Raw genomic sequence first — 23,445 nt, 5'->3', positions numbered from 1 at the left:
TTGACATCCTAGATCAGTTCTTCATTAAGGATTGTGCTCAGTAACTGTGAATAAAAAATACAGTGGGAGCAAAGATAGTGTGTGGGTTCTACTTTTTCCATGATATTGGTTCAGCACCTGTTTAAGTTTTTTCCTCCAATGATATTATTGGTTACTTGTAATTTGGAACTTTGTAATCAGTACCCTGCATCAGTAATAATTTGCATTATTATTTGTACTTTGCACCTTTATGTGGGTCTATATTATTACATACTATGTATATGAAGTATATATATAATATGTATTACACCTACATGAATAAAGAATCCAGTATCAGTCAAGCTATTTATTTTGCTATGTGTGTTGGGTGCAAAACGTCCTTTGGGATGAATACAGTTCTATCTTGTCTGATCTTAAGAACAACAGGGTTGTTTTCATTTCATACTGACCTTGTTGCTTAAATCTCAATCTCCTTAAGTAGCCATACAGTCCTGCTGTGCAGGTTTAACTCAGCGACGAGACCAGTCAACATGATCTCATTGGCGGCTCAGTGAAACTGAGCTAAACAAAGCTGATTAAGAAACACTTCTGATAGAACAAAAGTAACAGTATAAGCAACTTAAAATGTATGTCCTTTGCTTTACTAAGGTTACTAACTGTATAATACATAAGATGTTGGCTGGCTTTAAAAAACAAGATTGATCCAGATTATGTAATTAAATTGAGAGATCAGTAAATTTGCTCCATCTCTCCATTTTTTAATTATATTATTTACAGGCCTCTATAATAACTTGTGCTTTACTCTTTTTCATGCATCTTTTACTTTTAACACGCACAGTGAGTGTGTTTACATGCACACTAGTATCCTGGTTATGTTTGCACATGTATATAGCTTATCTTGCTTTCAGAAACCTGGATCAGACCTTATCCCGGTTTTGAGAACCCTGGATGTTCTACCTGGAGTACTCAGATAGAAACCAGGATACTGTGGTATGCAAACACTTTATTCTGGCTTCTGAACCATCTCATAGTGGCTGAGATGGTGAGAAATCAAGACACACCTGCAGGCAGACGATCAGAAACCTGGATAATGTTATGATAATGTATACAGGGACATGAATAACCCAGTTTTTCATGTTCCATGTAAACACCATATCCCAAATACAATCAAAAACAGGATAAGGCTCAAAACCAGGATACTAAAGCACATGTAAACGCACTCAGTGATGCCAGGGTCAGGTTACTTTTACTCACCCTTCAGGGGCTGATAGTTCACAGAGTCTCTGTGAGGATGCTAATCAATTCAATGATTGATTCGGTGTCAAATTTAAATGCCCAGTAAACATGAGTCTTTAGTGAGTTCTCAAGGGTAAAGGGGACCTGAGACGAGTCCACGTGACAGGATCCTAGTTAAACTGACTTCTTGCACACTGGTGTGTTTATGTCTGCTTGGGGTCTGTCACAGAGGCAGAACAGTGTTTTCTTTAGGACTGTACAGTGATTAGGAGGAGTATGATGTAACCATGAAGACACACAGACTCCCACTGGATAAAGCCCTTGGGCAGGACCATTAACCTTTAAACAAGTTGGCAGTGAAGCTGCAGAGCATCTCTTTTTTTTTTTGTTGCTATGAATCTGCACCATGAGTTAAAACAGCACATCACTGTCACTGTATTTACATATTTGTTCAGACTAATAAACAGAATGAAGGAAGGGAGAAGTGCAGCATATAAACCATAGTCCTGCTGAGATGGGCCATGTACCAGAAAAAGTAAATCTAGACATAAACTCTATCGGGAAAGAATAATGCCACAATAAAATTGCCAAGGAGAAAAGTCAGACAGCCAGTACAAAGGCAGGTAACTCCTGTTGGATGGCACAAGCTGGTGAGCAGCTGGTGAGGAAGGTCAGTGGGAAACTGCTGCTATCAGCACTGCTTGATATTGGCAGCTATGAGAACAACAGAAAAATCACCAAAAAAAACAAAAAACAACCCAACACATCCCGAGTTGCCTTCCTCCAACTTCTCTGATGTTTATTTACAGTTATAGTTCTTGGGGTTGGAAAGAGGATTAAGTAAACACACTCTCTCTCACACACGCATGCATGCATACACACACACACAAGCACACCAATGGCCTGAAGGAGACTAATGATGGTGAGGTCACCACAGCAGTGGAGACCAGCAGCGATATGGTCTTAAGCCAAAAGGACAGTGGAGACTCTGGATGACGCACAGTCCTCAGCACACTGTCAATACTCTCTCTAATCTCTGTTAATAAAGAAAATTTACTGGTACTTGGCGACACTAACTTGCAAATGGGCTCCGTTTGCAAATAACATGTTACTATACAAGTGCTCAGTATGTTGCATGTGCCCATTGCCTGTCCTGAAACATAAGAACAGCTGAGTGGTTCAGTCATTCTTCATTCATTCAGAACAGTCAAAAGCAAAATGCTCTAATGTATCTTTAAACTTCTCACTTCTTCTTAATAAAAAAAAACTGCACCGGGTGTCTCTTTCATCATCTGTACAGTCACAGATATAAATAGCCAACTTGGCCAAAATCCAGCTGTGATATTACGGTGGGTTAGGGAGCGATGGAGAAGAATACTGGATTGGTTTAAGAGTGAGATTTCCCTCAGGAGCAGCAACCATCCAAATGTGTTGATCCCCCCTCACCATAAATTACACTATCCCCTGGTCCCTGGCCACGATTAATCACATGACCACAGCAGCCAGATTAAATCTGTAGCCTTGGACTGTTTTCCTGTCTCACTCTCTCTCTCTGCCTCTCTTTCATGCACGAGGCATACAAATAATCAAGAGGCACACAGCAAGAACAGACACATGGATAACATCAGCTAAGCATATACTAACAGGCTATTATGTGTGTGCCAGCATAGAAATTAGTCACTGTGTGGCCGGTGTGTGTCACCATCCACCTGTTATCTGTCAGTACAGTTATAGTGAATACTGTCTGTAGGCTACAACTCTCAGTGTCGGTGCAACATGGACGCTGGCTGTATGCTTCCTGTAACTCAACACCCCACTGCAGAGCTTTAATTTCTCACTGCCAGACCTCTATCGCCACGGTAACACTGGCTCTGGGCCTAAGGTGGCCCTGACACATGATTTTTTTTTTTTTTTAAATATTCGGCAGCAAAATGATGTAAGTTACAGAAACAGTTAATGTAGGAAAATGTAAGAGACAATTAGTCGTTTACTTGGCAAATATTTTGATAATCAGTTAATAGTTTAAGTCAATTTCAAGCAAAAATGGCAAACATTTTGGTGGTTCAAGCTTCTCAAATGTGAAGATGTTCTGCTTCTCTTTGTCTTAAATGATAGCTAACGAGTATCTCTGGATTTTGGACTGTTGGTAATACAAAAGCCATTTGGAGAAATCACCTTGGGAAACAATGATGCATATTTTCACTGTTTTCTGATTAATTGAGAAAATAATCAGGAGATAAACTGATAATGAAAATAATTGTTACTTGCAGCCCTATTTTCTATAGTCTTTGATATGAATAACATTATGTTTAAAAAAATCTATGGGCAGAAAAGTGTTTGAAATAGTGTAATGAACAGCTCTGGTCTGAAAGCAAAAACTTTAAAAAACACAATGTAATGAAATATATGTGCATGGTGGTGTTTACAGCATGCCAATCAGGCTAGAGGTGTTTCTGTACATCAAGCATGCCTTTAATTTAGACTAAATTGGATGCAGAAAGATGACATGTATATGAAAGTGTTGCTTAAGTGTGACACTGAATATGAGAGAGGGCAGAACATTGGAATAGAAAACATCCTTTTTTGTTTGGATTGTAAATGGTGAGCTAAAATTAGATCTAAGATGGTACTGGGTGCATTTCCAAACTGATTTAGAATGCAAGGCCATCTAATAAGGCTACTTGTAATTTTTTAATGTTGAGAGGTTATGAAAACAGTTACTTGTTTGTTTATTTAACAGAGAAAATACAAACAAATATAGAAGAAATGCAAAACATAAATAGTGTATGGGGTCTAGCTGAAGCTAACTGTCAGCCCTAGTCTAGTTTACTGTGTAGGGTAATGGAAAATCTAAAGACAAATTACTGATGCTAGAATGGCAAACGTGTAGTTCAGGTATGCATTGTAATGTACAGTGGAAAAAAGGCAATAACTAACAGTAGTATCTGCATGATGAAAACCCGCCTGTGACGTGTGTGAGACTTGCCAGGGAGCAATGATGTGATATGAAGGCACACATGGAGCGCCAGGCATGGAAGCTGCTGAGGATGCATAAAGCATATGAATCCAACCAAGGGTAATGCAATATGTAAATGAAACAGTTGTTGAAGTGAATCTGCCTGCTGTTATTTCTACCAAAATTGCATGTGAAATGCACGGGGCATGACTCACATGCGCACGCTATACTGTATACTCTACTTCTGAGTGCCTGGCCTCTTTCTCAGGTCAAAAATATGGAGAAGAGGGTAGAAACATGGATAAGAACTGTTTTCAGTGGCAGCCATGTTAGCTCCAAAACCCCTTCCTTTGGCTGTTGCTAAGTAACAGGTGATTCGGAAACAGCTGACCTTTTTATGATAGTCAGCATCACACAGTTACAGGGAAGGAGCACTACTGTAGGATAGAGGCGGTGAGGTGTTGGGGGTTGAGCGGAGGACAAACAGAGGGAGAGATTGAGAATGAACGCCAGGAGCCCTGGACACTAAATGACTGCTGTTGCTGCTTGGACAGTGATTTATGGTTCAGCTTCAGGGGTGTAAAGGGGGTGTCGGGGGAAGGAAAACAAGGACGGTGCACATGGAGAAGGATATACATGTAAACAGATACCGACAGTTGCAGAGAAAACTGAATTATCATTGTATCTTCTTGTGCATCAGTCTATGTGTGCAGTATCACCTGACAGTAAGAGAAGTTTTGTGCTCCTGTGCCTCCAATCAGCAGGGTGTGACACCAGCAGCTTCTCCCCACCTGCCCTCCCACTGTCACCTTTATTAACAGTCTGCCAGGTGGAGACTTTCTGTCCTAAGTGTCCCACTGTAGCCTTAGATTTGCTGAGGTAAGTGATGAACGAGGCACAAAGAACCCATGGGAGGGAGCAGTTCTCTCTTGTGTTCAAAAAGTACTGTTTACAGGTAACACACAGCAGCAATATACTAATGTTTACCACACTACTATACAAAGCACTTATAGTAAGTGTCAGATGTTCTGATCTGTTGCTGACATCTGTAACTGTGATGATACGACATGACAGTCTTTATTCTGTCATCTTTTTTTCAGGACGCAAATGCACAGCGAGGTGACATAACTCTCTTTGTATAAGCTAAAGCAGACTGTTGTACAGAGACATATTTTATTATGTAAACACACTACTGTATGTTATCACATAATGTCAAAAAATCCACCAAAACAGAAATCCTCATGAGTAAAACTTTAAAAGACTTTTCTCATTACGGCTTGCATATTTAGACCTTTAAACTAAAGCTTTCAAAAAATTTTAGGACACATTGAAGGCGATATAAGTGACAATTTAACTCTTTTGAAGGTAGTCCATCTAAATTAAAACTTTTATTTATTTATTTTTATCAGTGGTCCCCTGTGATAAATTTGGACAATTGGAGTTACTACATCATCGCACACCCATATTGCTTTGAAAGTAAGGAATACACCACATTTTTAAGGTTTCAGTTGTATGCATTGCCATATTGTACATGAATTATTTTTAAAACAGAGCATTCTTTTTTGAAGATGATCACAATAACAGAACATTACCTTTCATTGTCCTGCAGGCAAAACAGTGGGTGGTAAAAGGTTAAACAAAACTCCAAGTCTATAGCCACACTAGCAGGTCTGTGAGGCTGTATTAAGGCACTGTGGTGCTTTTAACTAAACACTAACATGCTAACAATGATGATGCTAACATGCTGATGTTTATCAGGTTTAATGTTTACCATTTTCACCATCTTAGTTCAGCATGTTAGCATGCTAGCATTTGCTAATTAGCATGGAAAACAAAGTGCAGATGAAGCTGATGAGAATGTCATTTGTGTCATGTATTTGGCCATAAATCAAAAGTATTGGACAAATTTGACATGATGATGCCACTAGATTAAAAGTCTGAGGATCATGAAATGTATTACAATTCATCCTGGTGGTGGAGGGGGGACATGAATGACTGTACTATATTTCATGGCAATCCACCAATAAGTCGGAAATGTTTCAATCTGGTTTTCAGACTAATCATAGCACTGAGATAGCCCTAGTAAAAACCTCCAGTATTGGTACTATTCGATCTGAGCATTGCTTTTGATACAGTTGATCACAAAATTCTTTTATATAGACTGAGGGATCACACTGGACTGTCGGGAACTGTTTTTGACTGGTTTCCCGCTTATCTTTCTGGCAGAGAGTTCTTTGTTACAATTGATAACTTTTCCTAAACCTCTAAAATAACCTGTTGGGTTGCCCAAGGATCAATTTTAGGGCCACTTCTTTTTAATCTATATTAAGTATGTTACCCTTTGGTGATCTCATCAGGACACACAACATCTCTTTTCATAGTTAGGCTGATGATACACAACTTTATGTGGCTGTGTCTCCTCATGGCACAGGACCAATTGATTCTCTTTTTAAATGTACTTTAGATATGTCTGGACGTCACAAAACTTTTTACAGCTCAACCAGGATAAAACTGAAATTTTAGTCATAGGTTCTAAAGCTCAGAGAAATTGGTCACAAAATTAAATTCCCTTGGACTTACCCCAGGCCAACAAGCAAGAAACCTTGGTGTCATCTTTGACTCAGATCTGAACTTAAAGGTTCCTGTGGGGTTTATTACCAAATCTGCTTTTTATCACCTAAAAAATATTGCTTAAGTGTAACCATTTCTCTGAGTGACACAGAGATACCAATGCACAATTGTATATCGTGTAGGCTGGATTACTGTAATGCTCTCCTATCCAAAAAAGCTGATTCAGAACTCTGTGGTCCAGGTGCTGATCAGAACCAGAAGGAGAGAACACATGACACCTGTTTTACATTGGTTGCCTGTCAATTTCCTTATTTATTTTAAAATTCATTTACTTGTTTTTCAAGCCTTAGCGCAGCTGGAAGTGTTGAAATCTTTAAATGTAAACTTAAAACCAACATCTTCAACCTGGCTTTTGATTAAAAATGGATTATAGACATTATTTACTTTATCTATTATCTATTTTATCTAGTTTTTAGTCTAGCTTTTATTTAACTTTATTATTATTATTATTATTATTATTATTATTATTATTATTATTATTATCATAGTTTTTAAATCACTTTTATTGTATTTTTTGTCATTATTTATTTTTTTTTTTTTTTAATCTATTTAATCTAGTTTTTATTTAACTCTTACTCTCTTACTATAGCTGTTTTTATTTTCTTGCATGCATTGATCTCAAATTGTTTTTTTAGTTGTTTTTACATTCTACACTTGTTCTGGCTTGTTATCGGCTTGTCAGTCATCTGTGAAGCAGTCTGAACTGCACTAACTTCTATGAAAGGTGCTATACAAATAAAGTTTAATTGATTGATTGATTGAATAGTTGTTGAGAAGTTTCAGTCAAAATCACAAATGTGATCTCAATGTGTCACAAGAGGAAAAGTCTGGGGCTCACCAAAGTCATTAGGAAACATTGTTTGGGGTCCATGAATCTCTGTACAACATTTCATGGCAATCCATCCAATATTCGTCAGGACATTTCAGTCTGGACCAAAGTGGTCGATCAACAGGCCAACGTTGCCATCCATGGAGCCATATCACTAGCATGGCTAAAAACTGGTATGTAAGTGTGTATTTGTTTTCTTTGTTTGGCATGGACAGTGCAATGCAACACAGTTAGAGTTCAATTGTTAGAACAGGGAACTTGCTGTGCATTGAGTTTAGCTACTGCTTATTTACAACTCCTGATAGGCTTTTAAAGACAGTATATTTAAAAGTCACAATATAAAGTCATGAGAACTCCTCATTTAGAAATCAATGTGGTGCACTGGGAGGTGCAGAAGATCTAGGCAGCATTAAGAAAAAATGAAGGACTATGGAATAAGTAATAGGAGGGTTAGAGGATAAGCTCCCAGGTCTTCAATTAAAACCCTCTTGGCGCTCTTCAAATAACACTACTGAGGTTTGACACATCTGTTGAATAACTGGCAAAAGAGACTATACAATCCTTGGATTTTTGTTACTTAGTGAAGGTTGAGAGAGCATACTTGCTTCTTTCAAGGGATGCCCTGCTTGAAATCCCCACAGTTTCACACATATACACATGGGAGCTGCTCAGTAAAACAAGTCCTCTGACAGAGTGTCCTTAGATTTTTTAAAAGATGTTTTTAAATGGTAAAAAGGATGTATCAGAATAACAGTTTCACACTGCTTTTTCCATCATCACTGCTTTATCCACTTTGTTATTGAATTGAACTTTTCCTTAGTGTACAATAATAAATTAATAGACTCAATTCAATTCAATTAAATCCTCAACATGAGACATGAGTGAAGTTCTAGTAATCATGCATGTAGCTGGCTGTATGTGTTTATATAGTACAGTGCTGAAGGTGCTGCCAGGCGGCTTTACATGTGTAATGTATAGGGTGTCGCTGTGCATCTTATCACAGCGATCTCAGCGAAGTGAAAATAGAATATTACACCATCTGTGTATGTATATTTATGTAAGCATGACATATAGAATGGCAATCTGCTGCTTTAAATGAACCATACAGCCTCAACTGTAAATAAACAGATATCTTATCCATGTTATGTTGCTCTGCATCTTAATGTGTGGATTTTAAATTAGTTATATTGTACTTGAAATTAACATGAAGGGCTTATTATTTCTGAACTATACACCCTGTATGTTTTATCAACCTTGTATCTATCTTTGTTTTAACAGTTGCAACATAAAAACTATGTGCAAAGCAAAATAACAAATAAAAACACTGCTGTAAAGGGGAGTATAAAAATCTGAGGTTAATACAGCATACACAAAGTTGTACTTGATATTCTGGAGTGGTGACTTTCTGTAGGCAAACCAAACCACAGCGAGGCCAGTCAGCTTGCATGTCAAAAATGAAACCCGAGAAGGGAGAGATCAAACAGTCCCTTGAGAGTCCACAGGACAGGAGTGTGCAAGTCTTCTCGCATGTGTGTCTCTACTGTATGTGCGTGCATCCTTTGCCTTTCATCGCTACTGTGTAAGGCATTTCTTACATAACTACATATAAACTTTAAAACCTACTCCTCAATACACACAGATGTGCATTAGAGAGCAACACAGCTCCAGGAAGAGTCTCGTCAGGCAATGTGGTGCAACAAGGTAACGAATGGGCATCCCAATGTGTACTAACTAGCCTGTTACATCGGCAGCCTGGTAGTTGGATGTTCGATTGTTGCTACAGCTGAAGGTGCATAATGAAGAATAAGGAATCTTTAGTGACTACATGTTGCTTTAGAAATAAGAAAGTGAAACATGTCATCCTGCACCTGTGATACATGATGCATTTCCAAGTCAAGTGGGTAACAAGATCCATTACCCTGTAAAATCTGACCAGTAAAGTGCTTGTTTTGTATTAGAAACTCAAAGTTTGAAATTTTGATCTTTCAATTAGTGTCTCGAGTTTATGTATTTTTCTTTAAATTTATTTTTGTTGCAAGAGCACAGTGCCAAAACGACACACTGATCAGCACCCACCTAACACCCACTATGGAGACAACCTGTCCTAGCCTGCATCACATCTTCAAGAATTGTAAAAGTTGCAACAATGGTGTTTAAACTATTGTACACAAGATTCTTTAATCACAGCACCTTAGTTAGGCCAGTGATGGGAGGGTGGATGTGTGTATCAGTGTTCAAACAGACTTTGCAGTCCATGAGATGACACCATCCAAAGTCTAACATTTCATCCTGTAAATCCAGTATAGTGCCTCAAAAGACCAATATCTGTATTTTATAAAGATTACATACAGTATTGATATTTTTGTACAGTATTTGAACCAATGAGTTACCAGTTCTGCAAACAATGTATTATTGCATCTTTTTGATAACTTTTGATTTTGGTTGCAACATGCATAAAGCAATTTTTCATTTTCCATCTTTCTGTTGGCCTATTTTACAAATATACATCACTGTGGAGACTGTACTTTATAAAACCCCATCCTGTTTTAGTGCATTGCGATGCTAAAAAGTGCTATAATATGCTAAAATACTGAAAATATATGGGATATATGGGAGTGGGTGAGCATGTATGTGTGTAAGAGAGAGAGAGAGAGGGAGGGGGGGGAGATTCTGCTGCACTGAGCAGATCCGCAGGGCCAAGGTCAAGGTCACAGCAGGCTTACTTCCCGCCAGAGGCAGAGGTAACCTGAACCAACAACTGCAACACAAGACAGCCCTCAAAATCTCCAGCCTGGGTGTGAAATGAAAACTGCTTGCCCTTCTGCTGGTGTGAACAGATATTCATGCATGCCAGCAAGAGAAACAGATCAGATCTGTCCACAAATAAGAATTTATTGTAGGTAGGATGATGCATTTCTTTTTTCAGTTTGATATGACTATCTCAAATTACAGATTTCCAATCTCTGCACATAGTGATGTTGTTGTTAGTAGTTATTCAAAGTGAAAGTAAATTTATTTAAATTATAATTTATCAACATGTCAATTAACTCAGACATGAAATGATCTCAATAAAACCTCTACACACACAGAAGTAAGCCAGTTCAACAATTTTAAGTTCCTTGTCTGTGTGCAAGTAGTCGCATCATTTAGAGTGATGCATCATACAAAGCAGAATATTACTTATATAACCACAATATTACCACAGTTAATAAGTAGTTTATTCATAAGATAAAACCTTTGGCATCAGCGAATGAAATCATAGATCAAATGTTTCCAACAATATTTCCAACATGAGTTCAGCAAGAACTCTAATCAAGTATCTCTTTCAAACTGTAACATGTCCATCTAGCGAGGAGGATTTTTAATTTTAGTAATCATACTCGCTCCATGCATTCTTGATATGATGAACCCAGTAACAGAAGATGTATATACAATAGGAAGGGGAAGGGTACTGAACAAGCTTCCCAGGATTTAAACCAGGATGCTACAGTTTGTCTGCAGCCAATGAGGAACCCAAATGTCTCATGGTTTGGTAGTAAATCAAAACTCAGCTTCAGACATGTAATTTCCATCAAAACATACAGTATAACACAGATTAATAAGTCAAGTCATTGTACGTTCCTTAAATTGGTCTGCCCATTGGTCTGCCCTCCCCTTCAACCTGGCATCCACCCAAACTCCATTTATACATCCTTTTATATGTTTTCTAGCTGCATGTCCCAGTAGCAACAGAGCAAGTAAGCAGCCAGGTGTGTATCATCCCAGAGACTTCCTCCAGCATTTCTTGGGGGATCTCATGTGCTCCCAGAAAAGCTGGAGGATATAATCACCTCGACCAAGGCTCTACCCTCAGACTCCAAAACGACATCACATTTCTCCTCTGTGAAGTTTGAAGAGTAGCAGCTGCTCCACCACAAGGTTCAACTGAATCACCCAACCCCAGCTCTATCAGACCCAGTGAGACCAGCCATCTTGCTGAGGAGCTGCATTTCATCAGCCTCTATCCATGATCTCACTCCTTCACTCAATACTCACAGCTCACACATATGTAAAGATCCTTTTTGACAAGTGACGACAAAGAGGAGGAAGTGCATTGACAATATAGCACTTAATCCAGTAGATTTGGGCATCCATGTTTGTTTCGTTTTCAGGCACTTTTGTATTACCAAGTGTTTTCAGACAATTCAGTTTAGAGTTTCCGAGCTATAATTACAACTTGGATGTTGACGTGAAAGCTATTTACAAGTCAGAAACTAGTAAATTACATTGGGCCCAAAACAAAAGCAAGTTACCGTATATCAGTGGAGAAAGGGAGAAAGTAAGAGTGACAGCACCAGCTTATCCAGGATGTAACTCAGAGGTCTGCCAGCACAGGTGTCAGACTTCCTGACAATCTCAGCACACAGAACCAGGAAACACTAACAGGCTGTCACATCTCTTTTGCTCACTCACAACTAAGCTCCTGAGATACCTGAAATTCTCTTCTTGGGGTGTCTGTTAGATAAGCCTAGTCATCTTTTTATGAGAAAGGAACATGGTGGCACACTTCTCAACTTGACTGTGCTACACGCAGCTACAAACAGCAGCATGAGATTATAGTACTGAGCTCTGTAATGTCAGAACAACATCATCCTCAAATAGCAGAGATGCCTCCATAATGTCACTTATCTCCCGACATCAATTGTGCCCCCTTGTCAAGACTCTGCTGTCTATCTTGGATGTACTTGACTTTGTGCTAAGAAAGCAAATATGCCTGTCATTATCAGTCAACAGATATGGAAGGACCAAAAGCTGACTTGGAAAAGAGTTGTTGTAGGAGCTCTCTAAATCCAGAAAGCACTTGTAGGCAAGATTAGAAAATTCCTGAAAACATCACTGATCGATTGTTTACAACTAGCAAAGAGTCTACAGCCACAGCCGATTAGCTTAGCTTAGCATAAAGACTGGAAACAGCAGGAAACACTTGGCCTTGTTCTGTCCAAAGGTAACAAAATCCACCTACCAGGATGTTTAAAGCTCACTAATTAATGTGTTATATCTCAAATGTTATATCTCAAAATGTGGTTTGCGTGTGGTTATGTGCAGGGCAGTTTCTTGGGTGGGCACAGTAACTTCCTGGAGTCTCCACAGGTTACCTGTTAACTTCACAAGAACGACAAGCCTGCTGTTTCCCCTGATGTCTTTATGCTGAGCTAAGCTAGCTACAATTAGCTGGCTGCTAGCTATAGCTTCATATTTGACAGACAGGCATGAAAGTGGTATCAATGTTCTCATCAGCAAGAAAGCAAATAAGTGTACTTTGGAAAAATGTCAAAGCATTTCTGTAATTAAAAAAAATGTAAATAATTGTTATTTGTAGCCTTACCCTTAATTATTGGCAAAAGGGTAAAATGCCAACAAGGACAAGTCCTTGTTGGAGGGTGTCAGCTTCTATATCATCAGTGAGGTCATCAGCAGAAAGTTAAAAGTTTTGGAGTGACAGGTTGCTGATGAAATCATAAATGACCTAAGGTAAATTAGCGGGCCTTTTCAGTCAGACATTTTGACTGCGGAGTGACTCACGTTGTATGTTCCTGCCCTGCGGAAGCACGCAGAGCAATAGTCAGAAACACTTTGACCAAATGGCGCTCCTCTGCGTAAAACTCCAGTCAGCCTGTCCCCTGCTCTTGTTGCCTCTTAGCGGAGATCTACAACAGTAACACAAACTGGCAGATTAGTCTCAACAGTTTAGAATTTGCCACAATAACGATAGCCTCAGCCTTTCTGCTAGTTGGCCTTGGCAAGCAAGCGAAAACTCCTTTATACAAACTAAAGCATATTTTTGAATTATTCACATTAGCACATGTTTAAATGTCAGCTCTGGACATTCCTTCTATGTAGCACTATCAACAGTTGTCTATTGCTATTAAATATAAACTGCAAAATAGCTGTTAATGTAAATTATTACATCTTATCCCCAACTGAATGTTGACACTGGTTTAACAATAACAGTCCATGGAAGACAGTTTCATTAAATGACACAGCGGAGAACTATCGCCGAGAGAGATACAGTATAAATTTGTTTCGTTTTTTTTCTGTGACAGCAGGTTACAGAAAACAGAGATGTAAGTTTGTATTTGTGAGTGTTATGAGAAGAGGACGGGGCTTGTGTTTGGACGGGGGCATCCTGTGCTGATAAAACAAGAAGAAACAGGTCTCGAGATCACAGCATTACAGAGGAAAAGAAAGAAGCCAGGCGTCCAATAATATCCTTAAAGTCATTCATGTCTATTTTCTGTTTATATGATTTCATAATAAACGGAAAAACCTGACACTCAGTTTCTGTTTCAGTCATGTTGTTTGTAGCCTACATCGACACAAGACAAACACTTTTCAAAAATTTAAGTGGCTATTTGTCATTAAGTATTTTACATGCCCTCACTTGCTGTTTTCACAAGCTGAGTAGTACTCTACCCTTTAAGTTTTTAAATGTAACTTTTACTTGTAATTAAGTATTTTTACTTTTTGGTATTGCTACTTATACTTAAGTATCTAAATGCCTGTCCACTGCTGTCCATGGGGAAAATATAAAACGTTGGATAAAATGTATTTAAATAAACCGAGAGGCAAAGTTAGAAAAAAAAAGAAATGGACGTGAGTCAAGTCATTAATCTAGATTGCTGGTGTTCAGCGGGGTGTTAACCCCAGGGAGTGGCCATTTCTTAGCGATGCCATCCTCCAAACTCCAAAAGATGACTCATCGTGGACCCAAGTAACTAAGAGGGCATATAACATTCACACTTGGTCTGGCATAGCAGCACTACAGTCCTTGGTGAGACATAATCTTGGTTAAAGTCAGTCAAAACTTTCACTCTGTTGGCACTTTCTGTCTCGCAGATGTCCTCTGTTCAAACACATCTTTCACTCTGTGTGTTGCCTAACCGATACCTCTGTGCAAGCACGTGCATGCATGTGCATGTGAACATGATGCATGTATGAGTCTATATGCTCGCCTGTCTTCAGAGTCTGCCTGTTCCCCTTAAGGTAAGCCTGTGGAGCCTGCGACGTTTCCTCTCACCCTACCCTACTGTCAGATGCTGCTCAGCTGTTGCCTTCATGGCCTCTTAACGGTCTGGGAAGCAATGTTCCTTCCTGTCCTTCCTCAGCACACCAGTACACCCCATTGACCCAATAAGGGTTAAAGGTCAACATGCATGCCTACAGCTAACACCAGCACAGTCACTCTGGAAAAGTTTCCTTGTCTCCTATAAATTTACAGTGCTCTCATTTACATATGGTTTAACTTTTAGTGGGATTTAGTCAGTTAACATTGGATGAATGTATAGTCTTATTAATATGTAATGCTAATATTCACTTTTACAGACTCCTCTGATAAGGATATGATACATCTGTCTCAAATATGATGGATACGATGCATTTTGTTTGATCATTGTATAATCTATTAATACTACAGTGACTGCATGTCCTAAGATTATTATCATGCAATATTTTGGGGTTCAACTATACAGTGGCTTTAAAGTTGTTGTTTGCAAAGAAGAAAGTTCAATTTATAACACTTATAACATATCTAACACACAACGTGAAGACATTTTTGAAAAAGTCTAAGGGAGTTTGAGCATGACGGCAACTTTAAATCTAAAATGGCAGGACTTCCTGGTGTTCAGCTGTGTAGAGGCAGCAACACACCACGCTGTCTCTGCAGGTCCGACTGAGAATTCACACAGCTTCCAACACCTCTCTGTAGCTAACATTGTGAGGCAGCTGCCCTCTCACATCTTACTTTATGTCCACACACAACATAAAGAGGCAACATCAACATTACATTAATTATCACTTCACAATTTGGTTGTGAAAATTTATGTCAGCTCACCCCTGACTATAAAACACAATTGTGACGAGCCAAAAAGTAAGCAAAAGGATTTACTTAAGTTGTCATACTGTCGCTAAATAGTCAAATATTGAAGTTCCTTATTATGAATAAAACAGATTATGGCCACCATGACAGGTCCTAAGTAGAGGTGTGCAATATGAATTCAATATTTTATCACAGTATATGTAATTTTATGTCATAATATCAACATACTGTGCAAAAATCTTTTGAGAAATTGTTTATGGATAAAATAACTACACAGCAATGTCCAATCCAGCAATTTAAATACTCGACAAATTAAAGCACTTCATCACATTGATAGAAAAATCAAATCACTGCCATAAAACAGTCTGGATCACTTATTTACAATATTGCCCACAATTACCTAATTCACCCAGAGATGGTTTTTGTCTGACAGCATACAATATATATCATCATGATGTCAGATTGCTCTGATCTCAACTGACATTAATAACTTTGTAGGACATATTTACCAATTCCTGCCTCGTTGAATTGCACCCACTTAATGTAGCTGTGTGAGAATGAAGACACTCCACATTTTCAGCTCAGTAATGGACACTCTGGGCTACCAATCCATGTTACAGGTTAGAGACACAAGTGTGTGAATGAGACACTACATCAAAGATGTGGCTGAGAATAAAAAACCCATCCTGCGGTGGCCTTAATCCTTCAACACCTGCGAATTGAAGCACACTCCTTTGATGTTGTTGGTTCAGCTGGAGAGAAAGAGACTTGATAGGGACAGAGAGAGATAGAGAGATAATAGATTGCTCATTTAACACAGAACTGAACTAAATGCAAGTTAAGGTGACAGATTGGTGCAAATCAACTCTTCTATAACTCTTCAATGATATAACTCCACCAAGGTTTACTGCTCTGTCTCGCTGACAAAGTACTCTAAGAGAATGCTGACTGGGTATCTGGTGATGTCTTGAAGCTGTAAATATATAAATTCAAAGCCAGCAGCAATTCAAAAAGACACCAGTTGTCACTGAGCTTGTCTGGGAGGTTGGGACATTATTTCATACCCGTCCCTCCATGACCCTCCCTGTAATACATACAAACAGACGTGTGGTTGGAAAGTCATTAAAATCATGCGATATGCTTACTGTATGTCTATTGTTTCTGTGTGATGTTTAATTATACTGTTCATTATTTATGCTTTTCACTGTTTCATTAAATATTACACAGATGAGTCCCGCTCAGATTCCCCTGTGAACATAGCATGCACTTGACCATAAACCGTCCAATTAAAATAACTGTAGTACAGTTCCTCTTATTATATCGTTCCATCTGAAACAAAAGTCACAGTATGGGGTAAAGCAAGTACCTCAGGAGTCCAAAACAAACCAAATCCAGGTCAAATAAAACCTGAGTGAAGACACAAAGCACATCTCTGTATCTGGATCACAGCTGAGTCCAAATTTGAAAGTCAACTGCTCAACTAATATTTTAAGCAATACTATACTGGTTTCAGTCTCTCAAATGTGAATATTTGGTGGTTGTCTTTGTTTTCTAAGACACTACAGTGAATACCTTTGGGTTTTGGACTGTTGTTTGGATAAAACAAGTAATTTAAAGTATATCACTTCACTATTTTCCTGACTTATTTTACGGACCAAACGATTACCCAATCAAGAATTGACACATTAATTAATCATGAAAGTAATCGTTAGTTGTAGCCCTAAAACGTCTTGTATACCAACAACAGCAGTAACACAATAACAATGACAATACAATAATCTAGGTTACCACACAATAGAACAATATGATAAGGGACAAAGGGGAGATGGATAAGCCCAGGGCAGCCAGCTCTGCCCCTCTCGGCCATTTACTCTGTCCAGCAGGAGGGAAGCTGAAAGGACAAAATCAGCAGCAAACAAAGGGAAGGAAGAGGACAGATCCTGTATTTTTTACATAATTGAGATTATATGAATTATTCCTGGACATCAGAGGATCTATACACAAACACATAACAGAGTCAAAGAAAAGAGCTAGACATGCAAAATGTAATATTTGGAGAATGAATGCACACTGATAATACATACCCTGTTGCAACATTCATTAGGGCTCTAACTAATGATTATTTTCATTATCGATTAATCCTTCGGTCAATAAAATGTCAGGACAAATGTAGGAAATGCCCATCACAATTTCCCAAGGTCCAAGGTGATGTCCTCAAATTGCTTTCAACAGTCCAAAACCAAAAGATAATCAGCTTATCACACAAGATTAAAAAAAGCAGCAAATCTCCAGGTGTGAGAATCTAGAAATTGAAGACGCTTGACATTTTTGCTTGATAAATGACTTTAACAATTAATCAATTATCCCATTTTTGGCTGAATAATTTTCTGGTGCTGGACTAATCAATTAAGCTGTTTCAGCACTACATTTTAAATCTACAGTATTTCATTTACCTGTGGAACAGATACAGTCAAATGTTCTGAAAATAATTAGCAATTAATGACATGAACACAAATGATTTCCATGTAAAATAAAGTTCATATTTCAGTGATATCACACTACCCACCTCTACACTAGCTCATTGATTTAGGTGACGCAAAAATAAAGGAAAAGGAAAGTCGAGTCAATTTTATTGAGGTAGCCCAAAATTACAAATTTGCCTCAAAGGGTTTTACAATCTGTACAGCATTCAACACCCTCTATACCTAGACCCTCGGTTTGGATAAGGAAAAAGTCCCCAAAAATCCCTTTAACATGATAAAAAGGGAAGGAACCTCATGAAGAGCAACAGAGGAAGGATACGCATGCAATAAATGTTATGTGTACAGAGTATACAGAAACACAAATAGTAAAATTACAATGTAGAGAAATAGAATGACAACATTAGGTAGATACATTATAAATATAACCAATACCAAATTGTATTCTGTGTGGGTCAATCAGCAGCAGATGACACTATTCATTTTCTTCGTCTGATCTTCTGCTCATGTTAAACCTCAGTGTACAGTAGTAACCACCAGCCAGCCCCTCTTTCCAGAGCTTTGTTCTTAGCAGAACATGTTGGGGGGTTGGGTAAGAAACAGGGTGTGGCTTTGCTGTTGTCATGGCAACAGAGTTATCACTGCTTTGAACCCCCCTCAACTAGTCAGGAACTATGTAATGTGGAGGAACTCGGTCACCAGTAACAGTATATGCAGGCAGGCAAGCTGACCAAAACCTACAAACAAACACACATGAAATCTACATGGAGCGTCTGCCTTTGTGCATGCATGTCACGCCTGTTTCGCCAACTGGAAGCGCACAGAGCTGAGCAGCTACATGAGCAGTATAGGTGTGCTCATGCAATTCCTAAGACCTGTAATGGTCTGGGATACAGCCTATTCCATTGTGACAGACTGATAGGCTCGCTGGCTTCTCTGAGTTCAAACAAGCAAAACCCATCAGTTATACCAGCAGCGTGATGGCAATACTGCTGTAAAGCAATATCTTCCCTTAATAGGCTGCCGCTGTTATAAAACACAAGGTTACATGACATTATTGGGATTCATAAACAGGAGTCAATGGGTTCTGTGTGTGTGTCTGTGTGATAGCAACAAGCTCCTGACCTGCAGGCAACCCTGCCGAAGGGCTTATAGGACATAAAGAAGAGGCACTGATGTATACATGCTCGCAAAAACTGCTGCAGAATATGTGAGTGAATCTACCAGCCAGCGCACAGCCCATGATGTTATAGTGAGAAGGAGAGATTTGTCAGCATAGCAGCTGGAATTAAATGTTTCATCAACCTGACAAGAAGACACATTTACCCTCAACAAAATATGCAATATCATCAAATGAAAACTTCACATCAAGACCCAATATTTCACTAGCTCAATATCAGTCAACATAGCTTTGCTGCCATTTAGAAGACCCACAGTTATTCAATAGCAGCTGCACTGTGCCTAATGAAAGAACGTCATAACAGTTTGATCAATACAGTTTTTTTGAATATATAGTTAGACTGAGCCGTTATAAGCCATATAAAATCAACCATGACTTAGTGAACTGTGTAATATGTTACAAAATGTTGCCATCTAGTGGTGAAATGTACTACTGCAAACACTTCTGTTGGTCAGGAATCTGTCACACATTGGTAGACAAATTAAAGAAAAAAACTCAATAATTGAGTGGAGAAACGTAACAAATGCAGATGCTTACATACATGGGTCAAAGAATGGTTTGGTGAACTTGAAAAGGATGTGAATTATCTGCTACGGCCTTCACAGTCACCAGATCTCAACCCAACTGACCACTAATGAGAGATTTTGGACCAAGATGTTGGGCAATGATAATGGCCGACATTATCATCAAAACATCATTGGAAGGGAATGTCTTTTAGAAGAATGCTCAGCCCTCCAGCAGAGATCCACAGACTTAAATAGGCTATGCCAAGAAGCATTTAAGATGTTCTGGAGGCTCATAGTGGCTAAACACCTCAACACCCTTTCCTGTAAGGCTGGTGATGATACTGAATGGTGAATAATATCTATGGGCCTGAGTGAAAGTAGCAGCATGTCTTGAAATGATATTCCCATAATACAGAGCTGAAGGGCCTCTATCAACAATGTAGGCTGGTTCGGTTTCTGCACAAAAAAGCCAAGATTCACTTGTGGTTAACTAACAACATTGTCTATATATTTCAATGTCAGTTTCTCTAGATTCAGATGTCAAGGCATTGCCAATTGTGGCACATTTTGCAAGGGGTTTATTTAGAGCAGCTTTCTCAGTTGCTACTTCAATAGAATCAGAAACACAAACTATATGTATATATTTTTTAAATATAATTATGTTTATTTAATTTCATCCTTTCCATCATGAGGTTTTGCTTGCAATCTCTTGCTAACTAAAATATATAATAATACCTTGATATTTAAGCTAGTATATACTGTATAATATATCCTAGGATGGTGTCAGGCTAACATGAAACACTGAAACATTCACATACACAAGACATAAGACACAAGACAGGAGACACAAGACATGTACATTCAAGCTTTAAAATATTATCCAGATAAAGATTTGACAATCATTATAAATTCTGAGGAGAACAAGGCCCTGAATGGATCCTTGAGGATCACCATTATTAATATAATCAATGTGAAAACAGAACAGGCACACTAATGTACTGTCAGAGGCTGAACAAACATTAAATTATATAAAGTGACTGTTTCGAAACAGACTGACATCTAATCATCAGTTTTCTTATCACTAGTAAAGAAAGTTTTGGATGCTCTAGAAAATCTTTAAATTTCTGGAATTTATGTGTATAACCTTTGAGAGGACACCATAACAGATAAGAAATACCTTGGCTTGTGGACATCCACTTCATTCAGAAACCTGTCTGTGACAGTTCAGGAGCAGAACTGATCACAATCTTCTGCTCTTTGTCGCTCTCCATCCATATGAGCCAAGTCTGAGAACAAGGCCATATTGAACTAACTTTAGTCACATAAATCCACATGTGGTAATAATGTCAAGAAGACAACTAAACAGTATACATACCCACAATTTGTGACCTATTTGTGAGGAGAGCCTCGATTTAAAAAATAATCTGTTTGGCTCACTAACATTGCTGTAGTTAGCTTGAACTCTAACGTTACGTTAACGATACATCCATGAACGTTACAGAGCAGTTCGGGAGTGTTTTGGGAAAATACAACAAAACGTATGACATTTTGTCTTTTAGGTGGCTGTCATTTTAAGTAGTTATGTTTGAATTAGTTAGCAGATGAAAAAAAAAACATTAAACACATTAGCTCCTAAGTGTGACATTTATGCTAGCTTCAAGCCTGGACGATTTGCTTGCTTTGTCTTCTGTTTCTCCAAATTGACAAATTTACGACAGTTTTCGACAGCATTTAAAGGCAACAGAGCCGTTTGAGCGCCAAAACGACAGAGCTGCAGTTGGTCAAATATAATATTGTAAAAGCCAAAAGTCGCTAACGTTAGTTTTGAGGGACAAAACGATGATGATAGTAGGCTAAATTGAGAGTTAAGTCTAATATAGTACCACATTAACTGGCTGAAACTAGCTAACATCTTTTTTTTTCAAAGGAGAGGACTGTAGATATGTTTCGAAATAAGACTGCCTGGTTTTCAAGCAGTGTGCCACAGTCATGTCACAACTTCTGGAGTAAGTATCAGCTCAGGTATATACCTTTATTTGAGCTAATTTACCAGCTAACTATTTATTCAAATAATGTACCTGCTAATGAGATAAGTTATTGACACAGAGAAGCTGCCACCAAACTTATTATCTATAAAAGAACAATATACTGCCACCAATCTAGTGTAGTGATCTGTAACACTCTTTGAGCTGGTTTTGTAGTCTTATTATATTTTACCTCATAGTATTGGAGGATGGGACCACTGCTGGTTGGAGAACAGCAGATTATCTTTTCAGCAAGGAAGCTACATGTCCTGATACTCTGAGGTGAGAAAGATAACAAAGCTGCACAGTTTTCATCCCATAGATGGCCTCTAAATCATGTCTCAATAATCCCTTTAAAGCTATATATTCATTTCTGTTTTTCAGGGTGTTTGAAAGCAAAGATTTCCTCTGGAACAAGGTGACAGTTTTTCACAGCTCGTTCCTGTCTGCCTGTGAGAAACGCCAGAGTGCAAAGTCAGTGTGCATTGGTCATTATGTGCTGCCTCCAGCATCTGTGCAGGATGGTGAGGATACTGTATTGTTGTGTTGTGAATTATACTAAATCAGAGGTTCCCAACCTTTGGGTCACAAGATGATTAAAAGAACAATTTAATGACCTTTCTCTTATGTTTGCTTTTAATGTAAAATACTGGATCATTTTACATCTTCAGACCTCTAAAAACTACTGAAATGCACCTGTAATTCTTTGGTTGAACTGCTTGCAACTCATAGACATAAATAACCTGTGACAAGGGGTTGCAGGTGTACTAAATAATTCATTTCAAAGCAAAAGCATTCATTAATGAATCATTACTCATCTTATGTTCCTTTGATTATCTATGCAGACGTCAGAAACATACTTGGGAGGCTGATATGGGAACGTGAGGATGAGCAGTCAGTAACACAGGCAATATGATTCAGACAAAGGCAAATCATTTACATTGTTGTAACCTCCTTACTTATACCAGTTTCTGTTTTACAGGGTTCCCACGAGAGTTTTAGTTACCAGACAGAAGATGAGTACAGTGAAGGAGAAGTCAGCAGAAGCAAGTATGTTAAGTTTCTACTCCAAATATTTAGGATTGTAACATGATTAATTGTAAACTGATTAAGTTCCTGTTATTCTGTTTGGCAGGTCTGAACCATCTGACACAGACACATCAGGAAATGATGACCCTATGTGTTGTGAATCACAGGATTATCCAGTCAGTAACATGCATACAGGTGAAGGATTTTTGTTTTGTTTTTTGAGGTCATTACATACATTGAATATGTGATTCAATCCATATTGAGATGATCAGAATATCTGTCATCTGATAGGCAATTTGAATATGTTTTTGGTGCGTGGAGTGTTGTTGTTAAGTGTGGAAATGTTATTATCATCTTTTTTCCCATCTACTTTTTCACTACAGGGTATGTCAGCATGCACAACCTGCAGAAATATTCAGGTGATCTGCGTGATTTCCATCCCAGGTGTTTCCGATTCTCCAACTGTAAAGCCCATTGCTGCTTGCTACACACATAGGCAAACACAAAACATATTTAACAAGAACAACTATCAGCTGACCTGTTCACATTTGTAAGCTGTAGGTAATGTTCTGGCAAATGAGTTATTGTGTTTATTATAAAATATTCATTGCCTACCTGCATTTGTTTATGCAATGTAGATGTATATTTCATTGGCATAAAATAAATCAGTATAGCATGGATACTTCTTTTCTTATTTTGTAATTGCATTGTATTTATTTTATTAATCATTAAAGAGTAGT

At 38.3% G+C, this 23,445-nt stretch overlaps 2 protein-coding genes across 4 annotated transcripts in view; one reads left to right on the top strand and one right to left on the bottom strand.

Annotated features, from left to right (window-relative positions):
• tjp1a (tight junction protein 1a) overlaps positions 1-21,322 on the bottom strand; it is a 122,470-nt gene extending 101,148 nt beyond the window's left edge. The window contains exons 1-3 of one of the 2 annotated variants that reach the window (XM_042390212.1): positions 21,028-21,322; positions 20,830-20,938; positions 13,194-13,318 (exon numbers count right to left, since the gene is read on the bottom strand). The gene's annotated coding sequence lies outside the window, so the exon portion shown is untranslated. The remainder of the gene's footprint in view (positions 1-13,193; positions 13,319-20,829; positions 20,939-21,027) is intronic. The other variant, XM_042390295.1, reaches the window with a different exon arrangement.
• Positions 21,323-21,408: 86 nt separating this feature from the next.
• Positions 21,409-23,385, top strand: terb2 (telomere repeat binding bouquet formation protein 2). Of its 2 annotated transcripts, none has more exons than XM_042391997.1 (7): positions 21,409-21,658; positions 21,877-21,958; positions 22,061-22,200; positions 22,522-22,570; positions 22,659-22,726; positions 22,812-22,900; positions 23,089-23,385. In XM_042391997.1, the coding sequence occupies exons 1-7, from the start codon at positions 21,595-21,597 to the stop codon at positions 23,257-23,259; spliced, it is 663 nt and encodes a 220-aa protein (XP_042247931.1). In that variant the 5' UTR covers positions 21,409-21,594; the 3' UTR covers positions 23,260-23,385. The 2 variants fall into 2 exon arrangements, with proteins under 2 accessions (XP_042247931.1, XP_042248014.1); XM_042392080.1 differs by having other exon boundaries at positions 22,522-22,583.
• The last annotated feature ends 60 nt before the right edge of the window (positions 23,386-23,445 follow it).

Source organism: Thunnus maccoyii, chromosome 1 (assembly GCF_910596095.1).
Source record: "Thunnus maccoyii chromosome 1, fThuMac1.1, whole genome shotgun sequence".
Classification (NCBI taxonomy): domain Eukaryota; kingdom Metazoa; phylum Chordata; class Actinopteri; order Scombriformes; family Scombridae; genus Thunnus; species Thunnus maccoyii.
This window is presented reverse-complemented; position numbering and strand designations above follow the sequence as displayed.